This window comes from Pseudonaja textilis, chromosome 2 (genome assembly GCF_049901715.1).
Source record: "Pseudonaja textilis isolate UNSWEBS1 chromosome 2, rPseTex1.2, whole genome shotgun sequence".
In the NCBI taxonomy this organism is placed as follows: Eukaryota; Metazoa; Chordata; class Lepidosauria; order Squamata; family Elapidae; genus Pseudonaja; species Pseudonaja textilis.
In genome coordinates this window covers 147,316,266-147,341,131 of record NC_141991.1, presented here as the reverse complement: position 1 = coordinate 147,341,131, position 24,866 = coordinate 147,316,266, and the positions used below count along the sequence as shown (strand labels likewise).

Genomic DNA, 24,866 nt, shown 5'->3' with positions numbered 1-24,866 from the left:
ATTGGGCTCTCCAGAGGCACCACCCCGATCAGCAGCCGAGGCTTTTGTGGAAGCATCAGGCCAGGCCATAGCATGGACGCTTACGAGTGGAGGTTCAGATACTTTGGGCTCTACTGGCAGCCTTGCTCAGAAGAAGCGTCAGCAGCAGAACAAGCATAAGACCCAGGGCTCCAATGTGGTGCACCGTTCACCACGAGCCCTCTTCTGTCTACGTTTGAACAATCCCATCCGCAGAGCTGCTATCAGCATTGTAGAGTGGAAGTATCCTAAATGTGCAAATTAGGAAAAGGAAGGGAGGAGGGTGGGAGAAAAAATTCCTGTTTGATACCTTAACTTGAATGTCTTCCAGACCTTTTGACATCCTCATCCTTATGACAATCTTTGCTAATTGTGTGGCCTTAGGAGTCTATATTCCCTTTCCAGAAGATGATTCCAATGTCTCCAACCACAACTTGGTGAGTGCCTTTCCTCACGTTATGGGTGGAAACAAAGTAGATGTATGAGCAGTGAGAAGACTGTGTGAACTTCATTAATGAAACATGGACTTTGCATATCAGATTGAAGATCTGAGTTCCTTTACAACGGTTTAAAGTGTAGAATTGAAATGTGCCTCTGGAAGGCCTCTGGAGCCTGAAAAATTGCTGCTAAGCAGACAGTACTGTGTTAGAGGGTTCAATAGGCACCAAAAGACAGATTCCTGCAAATTTTGGAAACCTGACTTTGACTTCTGCTTCCTGGTTCTAATGCTACTGCGTTACTATACTTTCTTCCCAAAAATCCTGCATAACAGCCTCTTCCCTCCTTTCTTAATGGTTCCATCTTTACCTCTTGATTTCTGCCCAAGGCAATACCTTAATGCTAATTAAAACTATTATCTCCTAATAGGCATTAATCTACCCATGTGACTCATGGCAGCTGATGTGACGATTTCCCCCTCTCCACTGCCAAATCAGATCAAATCAAATCAAAATTTTAATTATGGTCATAGATTAGCATAAAAATACAATTTTTAAAACGAACATATGGTTTTAGATACGCAAGTATCTACAAAACAATTTTTGTATGTAAAGTTTTTATCCCTTTTATAGATTTTTAAAGATTTTATTTTTATAATGTCATTTTAAAAATGTTTTTAACCTTGTGCATATCATTTTTTAAAAAATTATATTTTTATGCTGGTCTTTTTTATGAGTGTAATAAATATTTTTATTTGATTTGACCCCACTGCACATACCACTTTATTTCTAGTCGCTCTGACCAAAAGCTCTCAAATACAGCTGTTCATCTGCTAATTGCAGCTGGGGTCAAGACTAGAGTTGGAGCTCAACTTCCTTGGAATAAATCCCAAATAATCCATTGACAGAAATTCAAAAATACCTGTAAGGTCAGACATCATCCAATTTCCTAGTCTGTTTTGTTGTGTGTGAGTGTGTGAGACTTAAGCATGGAAAGTTGTGCAACTGAAATTACATTTGGTGAAAGAAGTATTTCATAAATTCTGAGGTCGAGGCAGAGTTGTTTTAACCATTTAGTTGGTACTAAATGAAAAGTGAACATTAGCTGGTACAGAAGACTGTGCTGAGACTATATTCTTTTTCCAGCACTTGGAAGAACTAGGATGGAAAAAGAATATGGAAAGAATGGGCAGTGTTCATAGAAGCTTCTATGCTTCTTTTTTGCTGTGTGTTATGCTTTCCTAATTTTGGATGGTAGGATCTGGGCAATTTTTGCAAGGTGTATTTATGTGTGACAGATATCCAGGATGCTGCGCTTCTGTCATTTGTATCTTCAGTATATCCCTCTCTTCTTTCCTAGCAAGTTCTGTAGAACACTCGTGGTGGTGTTGAACTGAAATATTCCAGAGAAATCCTCGTCATTTCCCCCTGTCTGGAATTTTCAATCCTTTTTAGTGTGGGTTTCCTGGAATCTACAGTTTGGATCTTATAAATTGATTTCTTAGGGACGGCTCTGATTTTGGACTATTTGTCAACACAACAACTACAGTATGCAAGTATAAATTGGTGCTATTCCTCCCAAAACTACAGGAGCAAGTGGAATATATTTTTCTCATCATCTTCACAGTGGAAACTTTCCTCAAGATCCTTGCCTATGGTCTGGTCATGCATCCTAGCGCCTATATTCGCAATGGCTGGAATCTTCTTGATTTTGTCATTGTTGTAGTGGGGTAAGTTTTTAAAAACAATATTTATTTTAGCTGAATATATGAGTTTAACTCACAGTGGTCTGATTGGTCAATATAATTTCCAAGTGAAACATCTGTTAATAAAAAAGAAAGAAAAATCTACGGATACATTGAAAAAACCTAGCTTTAGCTTAAGTGGAAAGACATACAGAAGGCAGTGCAAGTCCTGAGCAACTTCTTGTGACTTAAAGAGTTGCAGAGGAAAATTTGTTTGTTATCAGAGTATTATAATTAGAAAAATGCAGCTAACATAATTTTTCCTCCTTACATTTTCAGAGTAAGTCATTCCATTATTTCATAAGAGGCAATAGAGCTGTCTGAATTTTTCTTCTGGTGAAGGCCACAGAGTGGCTTTAATTTAAATAGTATAATGGCTTTAATTTAAAAAGAAGACATCTCTATCACCTTTTATTACTTGTAATACTGAAATTAGATTTATGCATGAGCATAAATCCTAACACTACATATACACCATATTCCTTGCTTCTTGAAACTGAGTTGACACATGTGTATATTTTGCATACATCTTGTTTAACAGACTCTGAAGCAAATTGTCTGTTGAACTGTATTAAAACATGGGCATACACCAAGAGAACCAAATCGTTGGGAACTAATGTAAAAAGGGGCATTTAGGATTGTCATTTTGTCATTAGGTTTATAAAAAATTTTAAAGGGTGGGAGAAAGTAGAACTGGAAAAATTTATAGTATAGCTTCACTGTGAAATTCTTCACTGGAGGCAGGGTCCCACATCATAACTGGATGTAAGCTGGGGGCAAATACCAGTTTTTTTCATGTAAACAGTGGTGCACTTCAGTGGTTAGATGGCCCTAGACATTAGAATCTGAATATGGATCTTTTTAACAATCATACTCTATTGTGTTTTTTATAATCTAGGCAACATGTTTATATTGCAAGTCCATGTATGATATACCATACGCTAAATAAATTAATACAGTAGCTTGTCAAACATTTCTAACACTCAATTGTTTAGATGATAGAATCATTTAAAAATGAATTGATTCTGACAGAAATACACCAACACCTACTCTTAACCTAATTTTCCCCTACTTGAAATGTCTCTTAAATGTGGCCTTAGCTCCCAAAATTATTTAGTGAGCAAAGCCATTGGTAGGAATCCTGGAGTTTAAAGTTAACAGATCTTGAGTTACCTAGGTGGAAGTTTGTATAAGGTATCCTAGTGATTTCAGAATGCTGGTGAAAGGAAACTTGGTCCATCATCCTGAAATCAATCTTCCCTGCTTTGTCTTGTCCTTTTTTTCCCCCTGTAGTCTCTTCAGTGTCATTCTGGAACAAGTCTCCCACAAGCCTGGGGAGGCCCATCACATGAGTGGGAAGCCAGGCGGCTTTGATGTCAAAGCCCTGCGAGCTTTTCGTGTCCTGCGACCTCTGCGTCTGGTCTCTGGCGTCCCTAGTAAGCATCTCCTGTACTCATGCTTCTCAGATATAGCCCTGTGAGGGAAAGGCTGAATAGAAAAAAAAAGTCTCTTAGTATGCATGTATATGTTGTGATGCCAAACTCTGCTGACATGCTGACTGTCTCTTATATGACTACACCTTATGAACATAATTATATATGAAGTTTAATTAGGTGATATGGAAACAATTGAATTCCATGTTTTCTACAAATCTATATTGTGCTAGGGCAGTATTTCCCAACTTTAACATGGGTGGATTTTAACAGGGGAATTCTGGGAGTTGAGGTCCACCCATCTTAAAGTTGTCAAAGTTAGTAAACACTGTGCTAGGGGAAAAGAGAAATTTCTCTGTTCAGCACTGTATTCCTGGGATGGGCCAGTTGAAATTGTATCCTTTATGCTGGATGATATTCTTGTGCTCTGAAAAGCTGTTATTGTATCCTAAACATTTCTGTCTCATAGGTCTGCATATTGTCTTGAATTCTATCATGAAAGCCATGGTGCCCCTTCTGCACATAGCACTACTTGTTCTTTTTGTCATCATCATCTATGCCATCATTGGCTTGGAGCTCTTCATTGGTCGCATGCATAAGACCTGCTTCATCATTGATTCAGGTATAATTCACCAAGTATAGCACAAGGCTGTCAGAGCTATATTTTAAAAACTTCAGATTATATAAAAGGACAGCAAAGATGTAGTTTTCAGAATACCCTTGTTTGCATCCAGTGGTAATCCGTATTTTTACTGTACAGTAGCCCTAGGCAAGACAATTCCGCTTCCAAAAGTAGCACAATTGAAAGTTAGTTCTGTTCAAATATGAAATAACTGAAGGAAACAGTTCTGTTTCATCCTTGTAGAATAGGGTACAGTATTTGGCTAAATTTTCTGAAATGCAAGTTTTGATTGGAAAGTAATCATTTTGAAGAGTATGAAAGATTTCTGTAACACATCTTTTCCTACTTGTTTAAATAATTTTCCACTTCAATTGAAAGATCATTTCAAGATAAGTCATATGTCCTAATCACGTGTCTAGATTTTAAAAGTGGTATGCTAATATGTTTTTATGTTGGGTTTAACGAAATTACAGAAATTGTGAGTCAGTTTTATTCATGTGCCTCCTTTGGGTGGTCTAGGGCTAAAAGTATGGTGGGGAGATTTATAAGAGATCTTAGCATACTTTGGAAGTTGATTCAGCTGAGCAATAAATTTGTTAGATGATCCTGTTTCTCTCATCACTGTGATTCATCTTCTACTTGTTGCAGATCTGGAGGCTGAGGAAGACCCGTCACCTTGTGCGTTTTCTGGACACGGTCGGGAATGCACAGTGAACAATAGCGAATGTCGTGGCAAGTGGGATGGACCCAATGGTGGAATCACCAATTTTGACAACTTCTTTTTTGCCATGCTTACTGTCTTCCAATGCATTACCATGGAAGGTTGGACTGATGTTCTCTACTGGGTAAGCTAAGTCCTTCTGGGCAAAGGAATAGAAGGCTCCTCTGTTCATACTTCCTTGTAGTAATTCATACAATTCAGCCTCTCTTGATGTATGATTCCTTAAGTATTTTTTGTTTGATTATTCCAGATGCAAGATGCAGTGGGTCATGAACTGCCGTGGGTTTATTTTGTCAGCCTTGTCATCTTTGGCTCTTTCTTTGTGCTTAATTTGGTTTTGGGTGTGTTAAGTGGGTAAGTCAGATTTGGAACATTGGACATGTGACTAGAATGTATTTATCTTCCTTGATAGAGAAAAAAAGCATCCAAACTAAAGTTTTCACATCTGCTTAAATTACGCAAACATTTTTTTCACATTTGTGCCTGCTTTGCCTAATTTATCCTACTTTTGTTAAATATGAATCAAGGGCAAAGAACTGCAGTAAGCAATGTCTGGAACTCTTGTCTTTTGAAATCTTTTTCAGATTTCAGCAAATACGGCTTACACATTTTCAAGTCTAGCTATGGGGGCTATAATGTGGTTCTGTGTACTTTTGCATTTTTAAAACAGCCTTCTTTCTCATTAGAAAAACCCTAAAGGATCTAGAATAAAAAGGAAAAACAGTAGAAAAAAGTAACAGGTAATGTCCATGTTCTCATCATCCAATTAAACATGAGACACGTGAAGGAAGAAGTCAGGAAAAATAATTGGACTACAGCTAGGACATTTGAATTATAAAACAGGTTCAGGAAACAAGGTCCAAAGTTAATACTCTGCACGTAATAGCTAGCTGCATCAAAGGCAAGGAGGGCCTTCATAGAAATTTTCAGATGTTGTCCAAACAGTCAACTAATTTGACCTCTTTCCATCCAAAGGGAATTCTCTAAGGAACGAGAGAAGGCAAAAGCCCGGGGAGACTTCCAAAAGCTACGAGAGAAACAACAGATGGAAGAAGATCTGAAGGGCTACCTGGATTGGCTCATGCAAGCAGGAGACATTGAACCCGATGAAGAAAAAGATGAGAGAAGTGAAAAGCATACTTGTAAGAGCTTTCAGGACCCTTCTTGCCAAGCTCCCTCCCTTCTTTGCCAGAGTCTGTACTTCGCTGTTCTAGAAATGGTTTAGTTAGCAGCCTGGATGTTACCATCTGTAACAGCTCTATATGAGGGGATTAGAGAGGAATCAATCCAAGCCACAGCAATGCAAGATTAGCGGAAAAACCAACTGAACTGCCAGCTTGGAAAGGAATTCTGATTGGGATGAGGAGGGCAGGGGACTCCAATGTGAATGTGTTGGGATACATAGTTGAGATTGTCATTTACTTATTTATTCTGAATGCTTTTGTGCTGCTTCGGTTGTGTGATTGTACAGTAAATAGCATGCAGCAAGTTCACTGTGAGCGGCACATGCCAGCTTAGTCCCAGGAATAGAGTTAGTGGAGAATAGGACAGAACAGGCTGATAGCTTGGTGGTTTCTGTTTCTTCATGTTGCATCAATCTCACCCTAATGGCAGTTCGGTTGCAGTAAGAGACACAGTGGTTGTGCTCTTCCCTTTGGCAGAGCCCAGAACTGGCCAATTAGTGGCAGCTTTAATTTCCTGCAGCTATAATTTGTAGCCTGAGAAAATGGCATTCAATTCCAAGAATCCATCTCCTGGTGCTAATTAATTCACTGGAGCTGTATCAGCTGCTTTGGGTTCATTGAACAAGTGTTGAGAGCAGTGGAGAGAAACGAAGGTTACTTTTTCCGTTCAGCCCATCAGATTGCATTTCTCTCCATTGAAAAAAGTTTCTGGATCTCATTCCAAAAATGAACGCTAATATGTTGCATAGTGGTCCCACAATACAGAGAAATTGCTAAAGTTCCTCACTCACTTTTTACAGGGCATTTAGAAAATATTTTTAGTAAAATGGAAATATTTTTCTTAACAAACAGACAATAGTACAGTTGTCTCAAGCATAATTCTTTTCAGTGCTACTTACTGTGTCTTTTTAAGGAGATTTTTTTAAAAAAAAGTTATAATGAAAAAAGTTTACAATGAAATAAATTTCTTCAGCAACTTTCAAAAGAAGAACAGCACAGGCTCTTTCTTCTTTAAGTAATAAAATATGTTTTATTACATTTAATCAAAAGTTGATTAAATATGTAATACATTTTTTAAAAGGCACATTTAAGCAGCATGCACCTCCCATTTTATATTATGCTAATCAATATGTATAGAATTTAGAGGAATAGACACAAAACAAATGGAATCATAGAGTTGCAAGAGACCTTAAATGTTATCTAGTCAAAGCCTTGTTTAGTTCAGGATCCAAATTCATTCTCCCTTTGAAGACCTCTAGTTATCACTACCCAAATGGGAAGAGACTTTGGGTAATGACAGCTGCTTCTAGTCTTGAAATTCCAAGCTCTTTTAGTTCTAATGGCTTGGAAAGAAATGGACAAGGCATTTGTAAGGAGGGTTCACCACATTTCTTTTTTTCTGTCACCTGGCTCTCATCGTTTATTGTCCTCCATCCATTCCCACACATTTTGTTCCTAAATAATTCCCTTTCCTATTGATCCCTCCCTTCATGTTTTTCCAATCTTTCTCTCATCTGTGCCTTCTTTGTGGAAGACATTACTGTGGCCGACCTGATGGAAAAGAAGAAGAAGAAGAAATGGTTCAAGCATAGCAGTCATTCCACCGACAGCCACAGTAATTTTCAATGTTTTCTTACTCCTTTGTGTCCATGCTTAGTTTTCTGTAAGGGCTAAGCAGAGAAAGCCCTCGATAGTCTGTTTCCACCTCATTCCTCATTCTATAGAATGAAGTCTGTTGATTTCACATGCCTATTTGGTAATTACGCTGAGGAATTTTATTTTTATTTCTTTGTTTTTGGTTGATTATTGGATTTTTCTTACTGTATGCCCTTATGGCAATTCTTTATCCAAATGTTTTTCTCTCTGACTGTATTTCCCTATCTATTTCCAATTGCCACAACGTGTCTTTCCTTTCCCTATGGCACAATTGCAGCAATAGGATACTCTTTGCCAGTTTCCAGGTCTGCTGGCCAAACAGGATCCATGATTAATAGGAGGGTGATATCACAGTCCCTGGTTCAATCTGCAGTATCTCATTTAAGAAACTCGGGCTCATCCAATCTTCACAGAGTTGTGATCTATTATTTATAAAGTTTCTGATTACATTTTTTAATTCAAAAAGGTAATAGAGGAACAGATGAAGGGATAAAAAGGCTTTTGACTCTTTCAATAATTAAAATTAGTAGGTATGTACTGTACTTCCATTGCAGAAGTAACATTGTAAAAGCTGATGAAATCCTCTACTTATATCCATCCATTTAATGCCCAAAGGTAAAATGGCACTGAAAAGTGACTTACAACCAGTCCTTGCACTTATGACTACCGGCATGTATTTGTGATGATTGCAATGTTCTCAGGGTCATGGGATCACCATTTGTGATATTCCCAGTGAGTCAATGGAGGAAGCTGGATTTGCTTAACAACTGCTTAACAACTATAGTGATTAATCATGGCACAAGTTGTAAAATTCGGCACAACTCCCCTAGCAATGCTTTGGTTAGCATTGGAAATTCTGATGCCAATTGTGGTCATATGTCGAGGACTACCTGTATTAAGCATATAAGATATTATAGCTGCATTCATTCCTAAATATCTGGAAAATTATAATGTCATTTGAAAGAGAATTTAAGCTGATTGTTTATGTTGCCTTGAAAATTTTGCAATTTTTAAAAAAATCTGAAAAGTCTGTTCATAGAAGGTCAGTGTATTTACTGTCTCCCTTCTGCATATCGTAAAGGCATGAAACTGATGGTCTGAGGAAGAGTCAGTCCTGCAGTTTCAATGGTGGCAGGTGTCTTTGGGAACAGAAATACTGCAGGGAGAACTTGGGATTATTCCCCTCCCGCCCAAAAAAACCTCATCTGCTTTTTTCTCCTCAGCCAGTCTTCCTGCCAGCGAAAGTACCTCAGTCAACACGGAGAACGTTGAAGATGAAGAGCGCCTTCAGAGCCACTGCTATGATGTGTGTTTGTGAGTTTGCCTGGCCACAGAGAGGAGGGCTGGGAGCTGCAGGACAATGTTAATTATTAGTGTTCTACAGACCAAGCTAATGGGGGATCCAAAAGGTTGCCTCCTGTTGCCTCCTGCCCTCCCCGCCGCCCCATTTGAGTATATTCTCTGCTGGGGTAAGAGTTTTGGGGATTGGGTTCCTGGCATTTCCAATTGAAAGGATATCAGAGTGATGGACTGAGAAAGCAAAGTCCCTAATCTGTTTTCAGTCTTCCATTGTCAGACCAAGCCCACCTAAGTCCTTCAGAGATGCTCTAAATTTTAAGATCAAGTGTTTAGGTTCCACTCTAGTCAGAATAAGATAAGCAACCAACGTCTAAAACAGAGGTGTCCAACCTTGGCAACTTGAAGACTTAAACTCCCAGAATTTACCATCTAGCTGGCTGGGGAATTCTGGGTGTTGATGTCCTTAAAGTTGCCAAGCTTGGACACACCTGATTTAGAAGATGATTCTTTAAGTGACAGATTGTTTGACTTTATATCTGATAACTGATCAGATATATTAATTTTTAATTTTAATTTTAAATTGATTTTAGTTGTTACTATTTTTAATATTCTTGTCTGCCTTGAAGAAATCCTCTAGAGAATGCTAATTTCTCCTAAGCTTGCATCTCATGTCTCTGATTAAATCCTGCTTCAATAAGCACTTCTTACTGCAGACTGAACTCCTCCCTCTATTAACTAATAGACTAGTTAAGCAAATTTGCTGAGCAAATGGACATGCTGAATATATGGCCTCCTTGCTGAAGCCTACTTGTGAAAAATCTCTGTCCAAAGTTTCTATCTTAGAGGTGTCACTTTGTTTTGTTCTTTCCTATTTTTTTTAATAGCATACTGACTTCTAGAAAAGTAGCCTGCATATATGATAATGGGAAAAATTTAAGTCTCTATTCATGTCATTAAAATGTCTTTGTCAAACTGCATTTTTCTACCTGCAAGCCAAAGGTCAGTAACCTCTTTAAATAGGAAGGGGAGGCAAGGCAGCAGCTCATCCTGCTGGACAGATGGCAACCTGTAGAAGACCTTTCACTCATTCCACTGAAAGGAGTAGGCTCAAATGTTCAGCCTTTTGTGGAAGGCTCTGGGTTGGAGAGAAAAGGGGGAAGGAAATTGAAATATTTTACCATATAGAGACCTTAGGCCAGGGGTGTCCAACCTTGGCAACTTTAAGACTTGTGGACTTCAACTCCCAGAATTCCTCAGCCAGCAAAGCTGGCTGAGGAATTCTGGGAGTTGAAGTCCACAAGTCTTAAAGTTGCCAAGGTTGGACACCCCTGCCTTAGGCCATCCATACTTTGCCATCCAAAACTTTGCCATCCAAAATGTGCAGCTGAAAATCACCATTCTGCTAACAAATTTTAAGGGGTCTTAGATGACAGAGGAGCTGCATGTGGTCATGGATTGCCACCCCTGTGGGATGACAGCCACTTTTTTTAAAAATGGTTCTTGATTCTGTATTTTGAAAAGATGTTCTAGGGTGTATTAATGATTTGTGGAATTTCATTTGGAACCATTTCCATAGCATCCCAGATAGATTTGTAACTTCTCTTTGAGTCTTTCAGCTTTAACTGAAGAATTCATTTTGAGTTTTTATTACATTTCTATTTTTCACAGAGGAAAGCTTTCCAAGACCAAATTTGGGTGAGTATAACAGCTTGGTTTTTCATTCTTGCCTGGGCCCAAGGCTGTTCAATAATTTTCGTTCTTCTTTTTGTGCCCCAGCCGCCATGTACAGCGCATCAACCGACTTTTTCGGAAGAAATGTCGTTTGGCTGTCAAATCTGTCTCTTTCTACTGGATGGTTCTACTCCTTGTGTTTCTGAATACCCTCACCATTGCTTCTGAACATTACAGGCAGCCTTATTGGCTCACCCAAATCCAAGGTGACATACAAGACATAGTAAATAGAGACAACCTTAAACAAGTGAGATTTGTCCAGAGGGATTGGAGCTGCTTTGGATAGTCATACGGGAAATGAATTTTTCAACACAGGGCTGAGAAGCAGGAATTCACTGTTTTCAATTCAGTTTGAGACACAGTTGATTGGAGGGAGGAATACCTGTAGCAGATTACACATATTTTATCCCCAATTACAGATATAAACTGCAGATTTTCATCATCCTCTTTTTAAAAACAATTTTAGTATTAATTATAAAGTTTATTTATTTATTTGTAACATTTATATAGCACCCCATCTTGTACTAAACTTTGGGTGGCTCACAACCAAAAGATAAAGCGACATCTGTGTAAAATAAAAAAATATTCAAAACAAAACAAAGCCTATAGCAGCCCACAATAAATTCATCTTCTCAATCTCACCCTATCCCAGTGCTTGCTGAGGGAAAGCCAAGTCTTAAGTGCTTTTTGGAAGGTTGAATGGGTGGGGGCCTGCTAGCTTCAGGGGGAAGGATGTCCATAGGACAGTGGCTGCCACAGAAAAGGCATGCTCCGTAGTTTTCATAAGATGGCAATACTTAAAGACAGGGACTAGGAGTGTGCAAATCTGGTAGGGCGGTCAAATGTCTTTAGGGAGAGGTGGTTCCGCAGATAACTTAGTCCTGCACCATATAAGGCTTTAAAGGTAATAACCAGCATCTTGAATTGCATCTTGAAAGAAACTGGGAGCCAGTGCAGCTCATGCAACAAGGATGAAATGTGGGTAAATATAGGGGCATCCATCATTGCTGCATTCTGGGCCACTTGCAAATTCTGGATGCTCTAAAAGGACAGCCCCATGTACAATACGTTGCAGTTATCCAAATGGGAAGTGACTAAGTCATAAGTGACCAGCAGCAAGGCCTTCTGGTCCAGCAAAGGGCTCAATTGACACACAAGACAAATTGGTGAAAAGGTCTCCCTAGCCACAGCTGCTACCCACAAGCAGGTGCCGTGAGTCCAGGACAATCTCCAGATTGTGCACAAGTTCAGTTGGGGAAGGGCCAGCCCATCTATAGTTAAAGAAGGACTATCACCCAGGCCTCGAAGACCAAAATCCCAGAGCCTCTCCATCTTTCCAGGGTTAATTTGAAGTTTGTTTCTCCATATCCAGACCCTGAATTTATTGCAGGCTGCCAATTGGTCTTATAACTGAGCAGGTTTACCCCTAAAAATTTCCTTTCCTCTTATGTTATATTGTCCCATTATAAATTGTTCCATGTCTTATGACAGAGGGCAAGGAGACAGTATATAGTGCATAAGACAGAAATTCTGCTATCATGTCAGGTGTTGTTATTTTCCACTTCACTCCTTTTGTATATAGCTAGTATGTGAAATGCACTTTTCTGGTGGTATTCATTATGTCTGAAAAAAAGCAATTTTGCTTTTCTTTATGAGCCAAAGAACCCACCTATATGCATATGGGTTGCGCAAAGTTGCTTGCCATCTTAAGTAGGGTGAGGTGGGGGGTAAAGAACAAAACTTCCCATGTGAATCACTTTGAAACTCTTATATGATGTGAGACAGACTCTAAGCACTATTATCATTTCCCTTCTGTGGTTTAATGCATCTGTACAGGAATCCCCTGCATTTCCTGCAAATATAGTTCTGCTGTTTGTTAGATCCCAAATTGAAGAAGCTATGTATTAATTTGCCCCTTCCTGCTGAAGCTGCCATGCCAACCTGTCTGACAAATTGCCAGTTGGCCATTTCTCTGTGTCGATTATTTCTCCCTGTAGGCTTGACAAAAATGCATTAAGGGCAATAGATTTAATTCCAGTCTGCCCTAAATTATAGCACATGTAGACATATGCTATTCTCAGCTGTCAAGATCATGGGGAAGGTTGGGAAAATATCCTCTCTCCTCTTCTTTTTTTCTTTACCCTAGTGAAATATAGACAGTCCCGATTAACAATGGTAAGTGGGACTGGAATTTCCATTGCTAAGTCAGGCAGTTGTCAATACAACATCGTGTGACCATATCACTTGGTGACAGCAATCCTGGCAGTCCCCATTGCCATCATTAAATGAGAGTCACAGGTCATTAAGCAAGGCCCTCCTTGCAACTTCTTGTTGGCTTCCAACGAGCAAAGTCAATGGGGAAGCCAGCTGGAAGTTGCAAGGAGGTACAGTATCTCAGGATCAAGTCCAGAAATGAGATGGTGAGATCCAACTGAGTCCAGTTCTTTACTTGCTTGTAGAATCTTGCCAAACTAAAGGTATGATTTTCTAAGCTTCATCCTGAGAAATTCTAGGGTGTGGTTGCCCTGAACTTCTTTTCCCTTCCCCCTTCCAACTTGGGATTGCACAGTCTCTTGATCAGATCTCCTTTTGGGAGCGTTCTGGCAAAATCCTCTCCCTCTGTACATTTCCTCATAAGGTTCTAGGCTGGGGTGACTGCTGCTGGGGATGGGAGGGTGCACAAGCAGGGGCCAAGGCTGGTATGACGCCCCGGCTGCCCCAAGCCTACCACTGTGGCACAAAATCCCAATTGCCCCAAGCCTACCCCACAGTGCAAGGAACCAGTCATAGCCACCCTGTGTTCTGCCAGGGTGGCTATGGCTGGTACTTTGCACTGTGGCCCATAGGCTGTGCTAGCTGCTCTTTGATATCTACTTGCTCCTGCTGATAATGAGACACATCCAGCCTGGCCCTTCACGAGGCAGCTGTTGGCTACAGGAGGCCCACTTCTTATAGTGTTATGAGGTAACTTCTGGAGAAAAGTAGGCCTTCTGCAGCAAAAAGCTGCCTCACGAATGGCCATGTCAGACCTGCTTTGTCAGCAGCAGGAGTAAGACAGTGAAGGTCAGCTAGGAGTAGTGGAGTGCAGCAGGCCAAAAAGGCAGAGATTGTGGAGAAAAGCAGTGGGGAAGTGACTGTTGAAGTGCACCTTGCAGTTGTAAATATAGGTGAGCTGCCAAGGGTCCAGATTTTCATCATGTCACCGTAGCGGCACTCCAACAGCTGTAACTTTGAGAATTAAGTGGAAATATATCTGTTCGGAGCTGTTGTAACTTCAAATAGTTGTTATATGAGGATTACTCATATTTTTTATTTTTATGTTATTGTTCTTTAAATATGCAGAGCTGAGAACAAGCAGTATGATATCTTATCTAGTGTATTGTGAGACTTCAGATGAAATATTACACAATAGGAGCAAAGGTTTGATTAGTCCTCTCCCAGAAAATATGCTCTGTTGCGTTCCATATAGTGACTCTGTACTTTTATTATTTCTTCAGTCTTTGTCAGAGATTGTCCTTTAAAACTTTTATTTTTGACGCTAGAATTTTCATCAAAATCAGTACTAGATACAGTATGGTCTTAGCCAGATGGCTGAGGAAGGCCCCTTAACGTGGTAAAAATAATACAACTATTGTACAGTTATGACCACAATTGAGCCCCAAAATTATGTTGCTAAGCGAGAAATTTCTTAAATGAATTTTGTCCCATTTTATGACTTTTCTTGTCACATTTGTTAACTGAATCACTGCATTCATTAAATTAGTAACATAGTTGCTAAATGAATCTGTTTTCCCCGTTGACTTTGCTTGTCAGAAGGTTGCAAAAGGTCATGTGACCCCAGGGCACTGTAACCATCATAAATTGGAGTCAGTTGTCAAGCATCCAAATAGCATGTGACCACGGGGATGCTGCAATGGTCATAAATGTGGAAAATGGACATAAGTCACTTTTTTTCAGTGCCATTGAACTTCAAACAGTCACTAAATGAACTGTTGTAAGTCGAGGACTATACAATTATCATAGCCATAGGTGAGTGTAGCCTTTTTTGAAACTCAGTCTTAAATAAAATACCTTAATCTCCTGTATTAGAAGCAGAAACTTTTAATTGTTCTGCAGCTTTTCCACAGACTGAAATGATCCACAGCACAGTTTGAGAATTTCTGCCCCATACCTTTTGTTCCTGCAGCTTATGCTAACAAAGTATTGTTGTCACTGTTCACCCTGGAGATGCTGCTGAAGATGTACAGCCTAGGCCTTCAAGCCTATTTTGTCAGCTTCTTCAATCGTTTTGACTGTTTTGTGGTATGTGGTGGGATTTTGGAGACTGTCCTGGTAGAATTCGAGATCATGCAAGCCCTTGGAATCTCCGTGCTCCGTTGTGTCCGCCTCCTGCGAATCTTCAAAGTAACCAGGTAAGGAAAGTGCCTTTAGCCAGGGATAAGGCATTCACTCAAATTGCTTGACTTAATAACATTTACTTATGATATATAGTGAAATTTCCATCGGAGGAGATTATTTGAATATGCTATTGCTGCTACTGCTGCTGCTGCTACTACTATTCTTCCAGTTCCTTTATAGTTAAATGCAGCTGACAGATGATATACTAAGTGGGATTGTCTGGCTTTCTAGAGGATATGAAAATTGGAAACATGAAGGGACCTTGAACCATCAGTGTCAAGTCTATAGCATGCAAGATTAAGCACAAAGCATGTTGAATTCAACCCCACTAAGTCTGAGACTTACTTTCAAGAAAACAAGTAGAGATTTTAGCCTGAGTCACTCTTTCTTGTAGAAAAAGATATCAAGATTTTTTTAAAAAAAGATGCATAAAAGGTAGATAATTTGAACCTGAAATAGGAAATAATTATGTAGAAAATAACTTGCCAATTTTTATGTAACACTTAACCATTGTTCAGTAATGCCCTAAGAAAAAAATTAAATAATTGAAAGACCCATGTCACCAATATACAGTTTTTTGACAGCTGCTATATTGTAATTCTAGCTAGCAGAACTACTGTGGAGAAGTAGCGAGAGATGTTGATAATTTAGTAATACATGGATAGCTAAACCTTTTCCTAGCTGCCTGATATCCAGGCAGTTTACAACACTGTTTTATTTCTGTGACTTCCCTGTCACAGTGGTTCTCAAAAGCTATTCTATAATTCTGACTTAACCCTTGACTTCTAAAGATGTTCCATGCTACTCAGCTTGCTTACTTTTCCATGGCTTACCTTCTAGGCATTGGGCCTCCCTGAGCAACCTTGTGGCTTCTTTGCTGAATTCCATGAAGTCCATTGCCTCCTTACTTCTACTGCTGTTCCTCTTCATTATCATCTTCTCCTTGCTAGGCATGCAACTCTTTGGTGGCAAATTTAACTTTGATGAGACTCAGACCAAACGCAGCACCTTTGACACTTTCCCCCAAGCCTTGCTCACTGTCTTCCAGGTAAAAGGCTACACATTATGCCAGTGGACCAGAACCTTTAAGAAGATGATTAAGGGCTAGTACCACCATATCTAGGTGGCGTTCTAAGATGTTTTCAGTTACAGCTCTCACAGACTGTTGCTATTGGCCATGCTACCTGGTGCTTTGGGGAGTTGACATTCCGTGTTCTGACTTAGAGCCTGAATGACTCATGTACTTCCCAGAGTTAGTGAAAACACTTTCTCTGGTCCTGATTCTTAATGAAAAAATATATGACACGTGATTCATATGATTAGTTATTTTGTGAATGACTTTCAAGAAATAGATTCCAGGCATCCGGCTGCTAGTAATACTTGCCTCTAAATTTTAGGCTGAGAAAATATTATTCTTAAAGCTATTCAAGAATTAGCACTATCTCAAGGTTTGGGAAATAGCAATGGCTTTTAGGAAAATGGTTCCCTAGACTTATGAATCATTTTAGGAGCAACTTCAAATTTCTGTACGGTTGAAGCCTAGCTCTTGAAAAAAGCTTAAGAGAATAGTCAAGGAAACAACACTGCATAGGTTACTGACATTGTAATCAACCTCAGGTATAAATACTCAGCGTTGCATGTTAGAATTTTAATAAGTGTACATTTTGGATGGAGGAGTATACTTGCTTACACCTAGGTAAGTCCAGGAAGTTCTCTTTAAAAGTATTATAATCCAATTGGCTTCTCCTTGATGTAGTCCAGAACTGAAATTAAATCCCGAAAGAAAAAAAAAAACACCACTTGGAACATAAACATTTCAGAGCAAAATATGTGGAGGCAGCTCTATTAACTCTGCTTACATAAAGTTCTGTCTCTTCTATATACTCACCCAAGCTGGCCCTGCCTTTGTCATCTCTGCTTCAAACCTGAAATGTGTAAACGTAAAGAAATTAAAGTTCTTTTTTTTCCTCTCATGCTTGGCAACATTAAATATGAAAAAACAACATTTTGCTGCCAGAAGTAATTATTTGTCCTGATTTCTTAATGGATTTTAATATGAAGAAAGCAAAGCTGATTATGCTTAAGAGAATATTGTTTTCCTGGGTCTGAGGATATAATTAAAGTTTGTGTTATATACCCACCGTTCAAATGTTAACGTGTGGAACCGCTAACAGATAGTTGCTAATAATCCAAGTGAGCCAGGAGAGTATGTGACTGAAATAGCTCGGAATTACCTCCTGCCCTTCACAATCATCTTTAAATTGTGAATTTATACCAAACAGAACCAGGATTCCAAAATCCCTCCTCACTGGATCAAGACTAGTATTTGTTCACTACAAGATTGTGAGAAGTTCTTATTGGGGAGGGGGTTATAGAATTGTCTAATCTGCTGTTGCTCTTTTCCCTGTCCAACTGTGAAATATAGATACTGACAGGGGAAGATTGGAATGCAGTGATGTATGATGGGATCATGGCCTACGGTGGCCCCTATTTTCCCGGCATGCTGGTCTGCATCTATTTCATCATTCTCTTTATTTGCGGCAACTGTATCCTTTGACCCTGCTGTTGGCAGTGATATTATTTGCATGTTAAGGCCAGGAGAATTATGAGAGGTTTCTCTAGTGCTAATTAATATATAAATTACTTACTATATGTTAGTCTCACCCACCCTTAATTCTCTTTGGGAAGCAGATCAAAATGTTGATCACCTTTTAAGAGCTTATATTGAGTTCCACTATAACAAAGGATGGCTACATAAAGTCCTAGGCTCAACTTTTATGGGCCTTGTGGCTTAAATGCTCAAGCCTTTTGTTAGCAATCAATTTAGTTCTTTGAAGGAGCAATCCATCTTTAATTTGGAAGTCCCTATTTGAGAAAGAAAGAGAAGACTACAAAACTGTTCTTCGGGTGTCTTCAAATTGAATTAGGACTGTTTCCTCTTATATCAGATTGTTTTCTCTAAACTTCTCACCTCAGATATCTTACTCAATGTCTTCTTGGCTATTGCAGTGGACAATCTTGCTGATGGAGACGATATTAATTCCTCCAAAGAAGAGAAGTGAGCATAACCTAAGTGAGGGCAGGATGGGAAAGAAATTCAACTTTCAGGGGTCCCCAAACTTGGCAACTTTAAGACTTGTGGACTTCAACTCCCAGAATTCCTCAGTTAAAGTCCACAAGTCTTAAAGTTGCCAAGTTTGGAGACCTCTGGACTAGATAATAGCTGTTTGATTTGTAACTTTGTAAAATTGTTTGTTTTACTGCTATAAACCAGTGGTCCCCAACCTTTGTGGCTTGGCAGCCTGGCTGGGGAAGGTGGGGAGAGGGAGGAACTGGGCCGCATGAGTGGCGGGCCAGCATGCATACGTGTGCGTACAACTTGACTTGCGCGAGAGGTGGGCCGGTGCACACACGTGCATGCACGGCAGCCCACCAGTTGTGCAAACTGAGCTGCATATATGCACATTGGCCCAGCGCTTCTGTGGCCTGATTCCAAATAGGCCACAGCCCAGTAGTGGCTGTGGTCCAGGGTTTGGGGACCATCATGTAAGGACATTTATACTGCAGTAGGATTGTTTAAGTAAAAGTTTGGAATGTACATTTCTCCAATTTAAGAAGGCAATACATACAAGAAGTGTTTCATTAAATGAGGTTCGAATATAGAAGAATACTGAGAAGCTCAGATGGCAAATGCAAGATAAAATCTAACGACTTCCTTTCCTTTCCTTTTTGTCCTCTAACATTTTTCCCACCAATGCCTTTCTTGTTGTAATGCAGACAGGCACCAGCAGAGGGAGAACAGAAGGAAGAGGAAGAGAAGAAAACACTGAAGGTGAGAGGTCCAAACTTAGGTTCTGATTCAAGTTCCCTGGATACAGTACAGTGGTGGGATTCAGTTTTTTTTACTACCTGTTCTGTGGGCGTGGCTTGGTGGCCATGGCAGGGGAAGGATGCTGTAAAATCTCCAGTTAGAGGTGGTATTTGCCGGTTCTCTGAACTACCCCAAATTGATACTACCGGTTCTCCAGAACTGGTCAGAATCTGCTGAATTCCACCTCTGATACAGTAGCTATAAATATCAATAAGGGAAGTGTTTCACATTTTAATGTTTTTTTCCCCAATGTGGTTCCCTCTAGAAGTATGGACTCCAGGCAGCCTAGAAATTATAAGACATAATAATACATTTTAATGTTAGGCACAGGTGTCAACTACATCTGGTTGGAAACAGCAGCATTGCAACAGATACCTTCTCAGATTTTGTTAGTTTCGGGTATTTTCCCACGTCATTATAGTTGTGCTTTTAAAGTTGTAGCGACATTTCGGCAGAATCTCATCTGCCATCATCAGGGTTCTGTATTGTGTTCATCTGTGAGTCAGGCTTTCACAGCCGTTTCTGTTTTAAATTTGGTGCTAGCCTACTGCTGTGTTAGAATGGTTTTTTCTTCATCCTGATTGGTTGGGAGTCTTGGTCTGTGTTTATTGGTCTTGGAGTTTGCTGTGTTCTGCTTGATTGGTGTTTCTAATATCTTCTGTCTGTTTTGTAGCTTTTTTTGTCTTGATTGGCTGGCAACATTGTGTTTCCTGTATTGGCTTTTAGTGTGGCTTGGCTTCGAGTAAATGGACGACTATCATTTATTAGGAAGCTAGGTTTCATCTGGGTGGCTGATTGGGGTGTGTTTGAGCTGGAGGTATGGGGGGGCGGTCTGTTTGTGCCCAGGTGTTTGCTTGGCTTGTGGTGTGGAGATTTTTTTGTTTGTGAGTGCAGGCTTCCAGATAATTGACAGTCTGGTGGAGTCATCTATTCATGCTTTCAGGTCTTTTTTCAATCTCTATGGCTTCTCTGATAATTCTGCAGCTGGGGTTTTCTATAATGGCTAGGGTTTTGGTGCCATTGAAGTCGATGCTATGACCTGTGGCTTTCATGTGTTCTGTGGGCATCTCTCCTTTCTCCAAAGACATTTCTGCATTGTTGGTCTGTGTGTGTATTTTGGACAATTTCTGTGTGCCTTCCACAATCTAAAATCAGCCTTATTGTTGGCAAAATTTCCACCTTTAACCAAATTCAACACAACCATATTTATTACATGATAGGGCATACTTCAGTCTTTGATATTATGCTATCCAGATGGAGTAAGTTAGAAACAACTAATTTTCAAGTAAGAACTTGCAGTGGTGAACTAAGGCCTTGCCTTTAGCTCATTGCATTTATTGTCTCAGACTCTTTTTTCAGCCTCCCTTCACCCAAATGTCTCATTTCACCTACAATTTATATCCCCATCTCCTGCTTTATATGCAGGTATAGCATATATGTGAATAAGAAACATCTAGTATATCTGGCAGCAAGGGGAAGATTTGTAGGAGAAAAGTATACTCATTTTTCATTGTTTGTTGTGTCCTTCCATGTTTGCACAAGTTGTTCTTATGCCTTTCCTTGAATGCTACAGGAAATAATTGGGAAACTTTGGGGATGAGTCCCTCTTTCATTAAAATACCTCTCCACATTGGACCTCCCTGATTTCTTTCTTTATAGGTAGAAGGTGGTGAGGAAGAGGTGGAAGAGGAGGAGGCTGTGGGAGAAGGTAATGAAGGAGCAGGTAAGAAAGGGATTGTAGTACTATGAGAGTCATAATGACTGACTCCTATACAAGGGTGGGGATTTTTGTGGGTGAACATTGCATTCTCTTATTGATAGTCTATTGGAAGCCATTTGGTAGGCAGGTTGAAGAAAGAAGTGGAAAGAGTCACGATTGAAGGCCCTGGAGATATTCACTCTCTTTTTCCCCTCTTTCATTCTAAATTCTTATTTTCTCTCTTCCAAATAAAATAATTCAAGGGAAAAACAGATAGCTCTTAACAGAGACCTAAACTGATGGTTTGCAATGAGATTTTGCAATTAGACTTCAGCCAAATTGCTTCAATGGTTGACTGTGGTTTTCTACTAAACTGAAATAGAGCTATTTATGTTTTCCACAGAGGAAACTTGAAAAAAACTTTAGCCAGGATTGAAACTGAGTAGAAAATTTACAACTGGCCAGATTAATAATTCAGCTTCTTTTTCTGTATGCTCTTTTCCACATAAAACAACTTTCAAACAGACAGTAACACCCACTATTTTTCAGTTTCTCTGGGCTATTTAACAGCCACTAACTGCAAGGAAAAAAGGAAGAGAAATTAGGTGCATTGATTATGGATTGAAATTCACAGACCTCCCTTTTTGCTGTTACTTAGCAATTTTATATATATACCAATAGCATCCTAGAATAATGGAGAGACATGTAAGTTAGGAGGCACAGGCAGATACCCATAATTGCTCCAACCTTGAACCATGTAATTGTTTCAGATGGCACAATTATAACACATTTTCATCCTTTACAAAACATCACAGATGAAGAATTCCTCCTGTAGGACTTCTTTTCTTCCACTAAGGGTCACTGCCTGACAGGCTGATGCTTTATTTCCCTTGTCTGTGCTTCTTTTTCTGCATTTATACTAAACAAGAATAAAGATGTATCTTTCTTTTATCTAAATGTGCAAATTTGCTACTAGAAATCTGGCAGAAGGACCTCAAACATGAAATGTAGATACTCAGGGTGTATATACCCATTAACTATGTTTTGGAAAGTCTCTTTAGAGGCAAAGTTAAAGTAGTCTTTTATTTAAGAGAAGTAAAAGCTGGAAGAGAAAAGCTGGCCCTAGTAAATATGAATAGTTGATGTTTTTGTTGCTGATAACTTTTATAGTTTCTTTGGCCATTGACCATTCCAGGAAAAAATAATGCTTTTTAAGCAGTTGCATACACTACAGGACTTGGATGCCTGACTAGGAACATGGATCGGTTATATCAAACTAGCTTTCTATCCATTCTTGATTGGGAACAAACTTTTCATACCTATATAGTTTTGCTACAACTGTCCACCATCCTCTGTTGATATATCTCTCCTGATTTCACTTATTGAGGCTTCATTAGTTTCACCTGCTCTGCTGGTTCCAGGAAGGAGATTATTTGGCAGGAGAATAAAAACATGCCACAGTTAAAGTTGCAGGACCTTGGACAGCTCACACAGATAACTTATCTTGGTACTATACCTCCTCTGTACTTTATGAAAAGCATAATGATACAACTCTGCTCTGTAATCTCATCTTTATTGCCTCTTACATAAGAGGCATTTTAAGTCCAATGCCTGCCTTGGAAAATGGGCTTTCTGGAAGGGCCAGCAACTATATAAAATATATAGATAAATAAGCTAAGATTCCTGTCTAGAAACTGCCATCTGCTGAACTCAAGGCTGCAGCTATTTTGGGTGATAGTATCAAGTTGGTTTTAACTTGAATATTAGTAAATCATGATATATCCAAAGATCTCTGTTCATTTCAAGGACTCTGCTCTTTCGTGCTTCCTGCTGTGACTAGGACTGCTTTTCTAGAATTTTAACATGATCCTTTCCAATCTTATATTTTGCATTAATTCTTTGCATAACTCCTTGGATCTCTTCCTTGTTCAGCCTAACTGAACCATTCTCACCCATCCCCACCTGACTACTTCCACCTTTTTAATTACTGCTTCCTCTGATGTTGTACTTTAAGCTATAAGCTCTTTGGGGACAGAAATTTATCTGACCTACTCTAATGCACTGTGCACATGTCTATCGTTATGTAATTGGTCATCCAAAACTGAAGTCTCCTTTGCTTTAGGAGAGGAAGAGGTGGCAGATCAGCAGAGTTTGGCAGAGTCCCACCTAGACAAACTGGAAGACACTCCTACGGAGAAAGTTGTACCAATTCCTGAGGGAAGTGCCTTTTTTTGCCTTAGTCAAACAAACCCGTGAGTATACGAAGTGGAAAATAAGGGGAATATCTTTTGGCTCTATGGGAATGTGAGTTCAGCCTATAAGAATTGTAGAGTGAGGTCAAGATTTCCCCTCTTCTACTGTCAGAGCCTGTGGGATTAGGGCTGCAATTTGTCAATTAGTCAAAATCCAACTACTGTGTTTGAGGCAGACAGAAGCCAAGTTAACAGCATGTAGATTGGAGGAAGGGCCTGGATGGCTTTTCTAGTGACCAGTTGCTCAGACTGAGGAACCAGTCTGAAGCACCATTGAAACAAAGTCAGCCAGACCCCTTACTGCCTTCAAGTCTGGCTGGGCTGATGAACTGCAGTCCCCTTCTTTTGTGGTTTCCCAGGTTATCTTGTTGCACAGCCCAGTTTCCTTCAACGGCTTTCCTGTTAGTGCAAGAAAAGGCACCAAGTCCTTTGCTTCTGATCTAGGTTCACATTTCCTGGCATTTGATATTTCAGGAGATTGCTATACCACCAACGTATTTTAATGTATATCCCTCCAGTGGCTTTGCTATATGTCGGGGCTGCTTCTGTGGTCACAGGGTTTTCTCCAAATTTACCATGCATATTTTGCCCTTATTTGAATAAATTCCATATGTGTTCTGTCACACATTTTTTTTAGCACCAGAGCATCACCTCCTGATTTTTGGAATTTGGATCTCAGATCAGTTCTGCCTTACGTTATTAGCTTACTTGCCTTCCCTTTTTCCACTAGCCTTCGTGTTGGGTGCCACAAGCTGATCCACCATCACATCTTCACCAATCTCATCCTTGTCTTCATCATTCTTAGCAGCATCTCTTTGGCAGCTGAAGATCCCATCCGAGCACACTCCTTCCGCAACAATGTAAGCTATGACCCATGTTGTCAAAGAATGGAAGAAAGGAGGTGGAGGCAAAAAAAGTGCCTCCTTTTCCTTCATCCACACACTTGTTTGTCTTGCTCGCTCTGCTCTTTGGCTTTTATATTTCAGCTTTTTTTTTCTTTTTTTCTCCCATTACTCAGATTTTGGGCTACTTTGACTATGCCTTCACATCTATCTTCACTGTTGAGATCTTGCTCAAGGTACTGAGACTAAGTAGAGTAAGGGCAAAGGGAGTAAAGAAAGGGGAAAGCCTGTCAACTCAGAAATGAAACCTACATCCTAGAGGCCACAATATCACTCATATAGCCTTGGGGATGCTAAAACTATAGGGTAGGAAGCAGATGAGTGGGTTAAAGAAAACTACAGAATGAACTGCAAGAGACCATAAAATGTAAATATAATTGGGATAGAGATCCAGAGCTTCCAAGAATAAATGTCAAGGCATGAGAACTCTCTGTTTCTGTACTAAGTATCCAAATGCTTATTCCTCTTGCTATTTAGCATGTGTTTATAAATAATTCTGGACGTAGAAGACATGTTTGTATTCTTAAGTCTGAGTTGCACGATTTGAGAACTTGAGAATATCCTCTTGTTTATAATTGTAACAGATAACTCAGTATTGAAATCAGTTTACCTCTAGGGTAGAACGTGTCTGGTGTGCCATGAGAGGTGGGCAGAAATATCAGAAGAGATTAAATCTTTATTTAATGTATGTTCAATGTTGCATTTAGGCCACTATTTCTAGACTAAAATACCATCCTAAGCCACTGTATTTATCTACATATATATTTTTATCTTGCTCTCTATTTGGAAAGAGCTACGGGTGTACAAGGCATGGAAGTCCATCTGATTCCGGAAGTCATATTAAGGCATCCCTGTAGTTCTCAGAGTTTATTGCTCATAACTTTGTAACGCATATCTT

The 24,866-nt window shown here is 39.6% G+C and overlaps 1 protein-coding gene across 5 annotated transcripts in view; it reads left to right on the top strand.

The window, feature by feature from the left end:
- The window catches only part of CACNA1F (calcium voltage-gated channel subunit alpha1 F), a 55,441-nt gene continuing 30,575 nt past the window's right edge, over positions 1-24,866 (top strand). The window contains exons 1-21 of one of the 5 annotated variants that reach the window (XM_087925807.1): positions 1-261; positions 350-455; positions 2,046-2,185; positions 3,494-3,636; positions 4,103-4,255; positions 4,904-5,100; positions 5,227-5,330; positions 5,952-6,118; positions 7,695-7,775; positions 9,040-9,130; positions 10,784-10,810; positions 10,892-11,052; positions 15,033-15,258; positions 16,085-16,292; positions 17,670-17,790; positions 18,221-18,302; positions 19,022-19,076; positions 20,775-20,838; positions 22,937-23,066; positions 23,797-23,926; positions 24,085-24,144. In XM_087925807.1, coding sequence (XP_087781933.1) covers positions 372-455; positions 2,046-2,185; positions 3,494-3,636; positions 4,103-4,255; positions 4,904-5,100; positions 5,227-5,330; positions 5,952-6,118; positions 7,695-7,775; positions 9,040-9,130; positions 10,784-10,810; positions 10,892-11,052; positions 15,033-15,258; positions 16,085-16,292; positions 17,670-17,790; positions 18,221-18,302; positions 19,022-19,076; positions 20,775-20,838; positions 22,937-23,066; positions 23,797-23,926; positions 24,085-24,144 — 2,424 coding nt within the window. In that variant the 5' untranslated portion in view covers positions 1-261; positions 350-371. The other 4 variants (XM_087925805.1, XM_087925806.1, XM_087925808.1 and 1 more) reach the window with 4 other exon arrangements.